Here is a 6,000-nt window from a genome sequence, read left to right as displayed (position 1 = left end):
TGCAAACGGAAGGAGACAACAGCAAGTGAGATGAAAAAAGATGGACGACAAAACAAATTATACAGGGGTGATAACCCTTCCCTATGTTTTCCAAAAAGATTAAAAATAGATTTTTTGACTGGAACTACACTTTAAAAATGTACCAGTTGAAAATTACAAACAGATTCTACTTCACACAACAAACCTACACAGTCCCTGTCTTGTTTGCACCGCCTGTATACTGCTGTTCTGAGTATATAGGGTCTGGGGGCCACACGTATTTCCTTTTTTTAATATGGGTACGGGGTTCCCCTTAATATCCGTACAAGACCCAAAGGGGCTGGTAATGGGCAGGGATGGCTACCCATGCCATTTTTCTCAATGATTTTCATCCATATTGCCGAAACCAGATATAACATTAAAACCGCAAGCAGCTTTAAATGACGTTAAATGTCATTTTGTGCAGGAACTGTTCTAAACACGGGAAACACGTGGCACTTCACAGGCATACTACAGACACCCCCCAGGCACCATATTTAAAGGAATATTTCACTTTTTTTTCACTTTAATCGTCATTAAAATCAGTGCTCCTGACAAAAAAAGTCAGTTTTTAAAACTTTTTTTTGCATTGACCCATGTCCCCTGGGGCAAGAGCCGGGTCCCCAAACCCTTTTTAGGACAGTATCTTGCATATTAGCCATTAAAATTAGCACTTTTCATTTCGAACGTTCGAGTCCCATAGACTTCAATGGGGTTCTAACGTTCGTACGGTTACATTTGGGTGAGCCAAGATGGTTTTCATATGGAAAAGGTTATTTATTCAGAATGACCCCATTCAATACATGGCTGTAAGGGGACAGAATTGTTGTTAAAGTTTATGATTTTATTATAAACTTTGCAGAGGATTGTTTAGCAAATAATAACTTTTGTGAATAGAGATCTAGGCTGAAGAAGAAGCTGACCTAAGAAGGAGCCGCCTTTGCTGACCATGTGTTATGTTATCAGTCCCAGGCTCCCACCTGTTTAGTAACCTGCAGGTTCCAGTTCCTTGTCTGGTCCCATCGTTTATCACAGGACTATGATCTCCTGAAGAACGCCCCGAGCAGCTGTAGGTGTGCCGGTGCTTTGCTGACACCGAGGTAAACCTATACCCAGAGCATTCAGTCTAGCCATACATTTGTTGTAGCGGACCTGAGTAAACTGGCTGGCTCCGGTTCTCCGTGCACACCGCCTTCTCTGAGCAGCACGTGTGCACCAAACAGGACGCCAGGCCGCCCGGACCATTGTGCAATCTCAGCATTCCTCCGCTATCACAGCACGCTAGCTTGTTTCCCCGCACGGGGGCTTGGCAACACGTCACCCGGTCCTCACAAGACCATTGGCGGAGGGGGATATAGTGAGGGGGCGTGGGCATCGGCCGCTGGTACTTCAGTACAAAGTGATCCGCAGGTGTTCCTCACACAGATAGTTTGTATCTAGTGCTGCTTCGTTCTCCCGCCTGCTATACCGCTACACAGCCGGCACCATGCAGAGCTGCGCCAAGTCCTGGGCTGTGATGTGCAGGGCTGTCAGGTTACAGGGCACAGCGATGGGGGGCGGCAGGAGGACTCCGTGGAGGCAGATAGGAGTCCGGAGGAACAACAGTACCAGCGTGGGGCCGGCCGCTCTAGCCTCAGCCTCCGGCAACCAGCGCCAGATAGAGCGCATCTTCCCCCGGCATGATGACTTCTCCGAGAGACACATCGGACCTGGGGATAAGGAGAAGAGGGAGATGATGGACACACTGGGAGTGCAGGTGAGCACCAGGCTGGACCTCCACGCAGGGGCCACTTTTCCCACACGGGGGCCCCTTTTACCTAATGTTAACTATACTCTGCATGGTATGTGCCATATGCATTACCTGGGGTAGGCTCCTCCAGGGGCAACACTTCATGGGAACAAAGTTGGTGCTAGGCACAGAAATCCATACATGGGCGGAGAAATCTGATAGAGGGGATGGGATGGGCGGAGAAATCTGATAGAGGGGATGGGGTGGGCGGAGAAATCTGATAGAGGGGATGGGATGGGAGGAGAAATCTGATAGAGGGGATGGGATGGGAGGAGAAATCTGATAGAGGGGATGGGATGGGAGGAGAAATCTGATAGAGGGGATGGGATGGGAGGAGAAATCTGATAGAGGGGATGGGATGGGCGGAGAAATCTGATAGAGGGGATGGGATGGGCGGAGAAATCTGATAGAGGGGATGGGATGGGCGGAGAAATCTGATAGAGGGGATGGGATGGGCGGAGAAATCTGATAGAGGGGATGGGGTGGGCGGAGAAATCTGATAGAGGGGATGGGGTGGGCGGAGAAATCTGATAGAGGGGATGGGGTGGGCGGAGAAATCTGATAGAGGGGATGGGGTGGGCGGAGAAATCTGATAGAGGGGATGGGGTGGGCGGAGAAATCTGATAGAGGGGATGGGGTGGGCGGAGAAATCTGATAGAGGGGATGGGGTGGGCGGAGAAATCTGATAGAGGGGATGGGGTGGGCGGAGAAATCTGATAGAGGGGATGGGGTGGGCGGAGAAATCTGATAGAGGGGATGGGGTGGGCGGAGAAATCTGATAGAGGGGATGGGGTGGGCGGAGAAATCTGATAGAGGGGATGGGGTGGGCGGAGAAATCTGATAGAGGGGATGGGGTGGGCGGAGAAATCTGATAGAGGGGATGGGGTGGGCGGAGAAATGAGGCTAGAGGTTACTGGACATCTATACCACTCACTGATTGGTTCCTAGGGGTTACTGCATATCCTTACTGCTCAATGACTGGTTGCAAGAGGTTAGTGCACATCATCTCCTCGCTGCCTTCAAACCATAGACTGGGGAGGTGAGGGGACCCATTGATAGACAGGAAACTCCTAAGAGTCCTATAACTGATGCAATCAGTGGCAGTAGTGGGGGGGGGGGGGAGAGGATTGGTTAGGAGGCAGTACACTGTGACAAATTCTAAATCGTGTAGGGCAAAGTTGCTATCAATGTAATGGGGATTTACACTGACCACCATGTAACGGGGGATTTTGCATCACCCACCAATAGAAGGGGAATTTCTACACTGACCCCAATGTAATAAGGGCATTTACACCAACCACCCGTGTAAGGGGGAATGTACAATTGCCTCCATGTAAGGGGGAGTCTACACACCAAAAATCATTGTTAAGGAGATTCTTGCTGACCACCAATGTAAGATGACCCTTCTACACTGACCACCAATTTCAGGGGGGATTTACACTGACCACCAGCGTAGGGGTAATTCTGCACTTACCACCAATGCAAAGGGAAATTTTAAACTGACCACCAATGTAATGGGGGATTTTACATCAACACCCAATAAAGGGGATTTTTACACTGGCCACTGGGGGGATTTACAATCCCCATCAATTTAAAGGGGGCTTCTACATGGACCATCAATATAAGGGAGGATTCAAAACTGACCACAAATGCAAGTTCGAATTTTTTTTTTTTTTTTTAACCATTACCAATATAGAGGAGTTTCTACACTGGCCAGCAATGTAATGGGGATTTGCACTGGCCACCAATGTAATAGGAACATTCACTGCGCATGCTGTGTTATGAATTGGCGGGCAATCTTCTGGGACCTGTGACATGTCCCAGAAGATTGCAGAGGGGGAGAGGTGAACTTTCATTCTGGTGCCAGGGGAGGAAGTGGGAGCTGGGTGCCTGTGCCCCCCCCCCCCTCCCCAAAAAAGACATCTATCAATGGTATAGATATATGGATGGAGAAATCTAATAGCAGGGATAGATCAAATGGAACAGATGGATAATATAGATGGAATTATCTGATGGACAGGATCAGTTCTGGGACAAGTTCATCCAGGGAAAAGATGCCAAAATGCACCCTTCCCTTCGGGTTAGGGACAGGGTGCCCACATCCCTGCAATAAACCATTGCACCCAGGGCACCGATGTATGTGTGGATAGATCTGGTTGAATGGATGGATGAATGTATAGATGGAAAAGTTGGATGTGGGGATAGATAGTGCTATACATTTACTGGATCTAATTGATGTCTGGACAGAATAGATCAAATTTGATTTATAGAATGGATGCATGGATTGTACAAGATGGATATAATGGATGCATGGTTAGAATTGATCAAATAACTAGATTTATAGGATGAATGGGTAAATTGGATGGCTCCATCAAATGGCTAGATGGCTTTATAGATGTAATGACTAGATATATTCCTAATGTCTTTAAACTCTTCTGCAATATGAGCATTTTTCTGCTCCTGATGTGCATGGCCCCTTAGCTCCCGTTCACATTGAAGGTGGCTTTATCTGAAATCGCACAATTTCAAAGCTGGTTCTTGGGACTGGTTCACACCACAGAAATGCACTTCTGATTTCTTTTGGATACAATTTTGCTTACAGTTCATGCCACTCCAGATATGTTTCTGCATGTGTGAGGGTTTTTTTTTTTTTTTAATTCATTTATTCCCCCAAGGTTCCCTTTTGGGTGTGTTGTGTGTGTTTTTTTTTTTTTTGTTTTTTTTTCTCGTGATGGATTTTGATACATTTTGCCACGTTCCAGTACACAAAAAGTGTAGCTGCTGACTTTTTTAATAATCAAACGCTCCTGTTGTACAGTCCAGTGATGTAGGTGTAGGAAGCCTTGCTCCTCTCCCCCTCCTCTCTGCGGCACCGGTGTTATTCACAGCCGGGCGTGCACTGCGTACGCAACAAGCCGTTCTGTGAATGGCCGGGCAATCTTCTGGGACCTGTGGCGTGTCCCAGAAGATTGGAGGGAGGGAATCTTCCTTTCTGTGCCAGGGGAGGAAGTGGGAGCTGGGTGCCTGTAAAAACGGGGTACCCCCCCCACCAAAAAAAAATTACCTGCCAAATGTGGCATGTCAGGGGGTCACCAGCACTGAAAGTGAAAGTTCCATTTTTTTTTTTTTTTTTTTTTTTGGATGGAACTCCGCTTTAAGGAAACATGTATAATGTCTGGCCAGCCTTACCGTGTTTAAAGCTTCTGTGATTTTAGTAATTGGGTTTGCACAGGGTGATGATCATACACTGAAGCTTCCAGTGTTCAGCATGTTGTCTGTCTTTTTCACTCGGCTATCTGTGTGTTGATGGACTTGCATACTATTTCTCTTTAATTTGTGACTGTGTTTTCAGCGTTTCACTAACCACTGTGAGTTGTGAAGTGATCACTTTGTTTTCTGTTATGCTGGTGGCCTGCATATCAATTAAGCTTTCAAAGGGGCTGTAGACACAAGAGAATCCTTTCCCCGGGGTACAATGGGCTCAGACTGTGAAGGGTATTAGAGGATCCTAAACCTCATTTATGCATGCATCTTAATGTATGCCAGGAAGTCCAATCAAACAATCATTAATGAGACTTTACATTCAGCTTTAGCTTCTGTGAAGGTTATTGTGGAGGCCCTTCACATGATTAGCTCTTATGGTAGTAACAATGAGCTTAATCTTTCTAGAACAAATGCTGTGTGTCAGATCCAGTTAAGTTGCTTAGGAAAAGATTCTATGGTTGTCTTAGTGTTTTTTTTCCTTTCTCTCCTATTAGAGTATCGACGAGCTGATTGATAAGACTATTCCTGCAAGCATCCGCCTGTCAAGACCACTGAAAATGGATGATCAAGTTTGTAAGTTTACCTTTTTAAAAAAGAAAAAAAAAATCTGAAAGTAATCCAAGTTGGTTTATGGTTGTGTTGTTATTTTTATGGCAATAGTTGATATCTAATGCAATAAAGGCTGGGTGACCGGCAGTATAATTGCTGTAGTGGCATTCCTCTGTAGATGGGAATGACTGTTTTCTTTCTTCACAAGAGTGTGTGTGTTCTGGTAAATTCACATTATTCTGTCAAGTAGCTAGGTAGGTAGAGCTCAGATGTGTACAATCTGAGCTAGGATTCTTTCAGCTAGCTGGCATAGATGGGTACTCATTACTTGTATGCAATTTTCTGTATACTTGGTGGTATCCCTGAATAATAAATATCTA

At 46.1% G+C, this 6,000-nt stretch overlaps 1 protein-coding gene across 1 annotated transcript in view; it reads left to right on the top strand.

The window, feature by feature from the left end:
- Positions 1–1,403: 1,403 nt before the first annotated feature.
- The window catches only part of GLDC (glycine decarboxylase), a 75,461-nt gene continuing 70,864 nt past the window's right edge, over positions 1,404–6,000 (top strand). The window contains exons 1-2 of the mRNA XM_077475056.1: positions 1,404–1,774; positions 5,566–5,644. Coding sequence (XP_077331182.1) covers positions 1,505–1,774; positions 5,566–5,644 — 349 coding nt within the window. The 5' untranslated portion in view covers positions 1,404–1,504. The remainder of the gene's footprint in view (positions 1,775–5,565; positions 5,645–6,000) is intronic.

The sequence above is a fragment of the Lithobates pipiens genome, unplaced genomic scaffold (assembly GCF_037356315.1).
Source record: "Lithobates pipiens isolate NorthernLeopardFrog02 unplaced genomic scaffold, aLitPip1_a1.2 Scaffold_13, whole genome shotgun sequence".
In the NCBI taxonomy this organism is placed as follows: Eukaryota; Metazoa; Chordata; class Amphibia; order Anura; family Ranidae; genus Lithobates; species Lithobates pipiens.
Note: the sequence above shows the minus strand (reverse complement) of the source record. Positions and strands in the feature narration are given on the sequence as shown.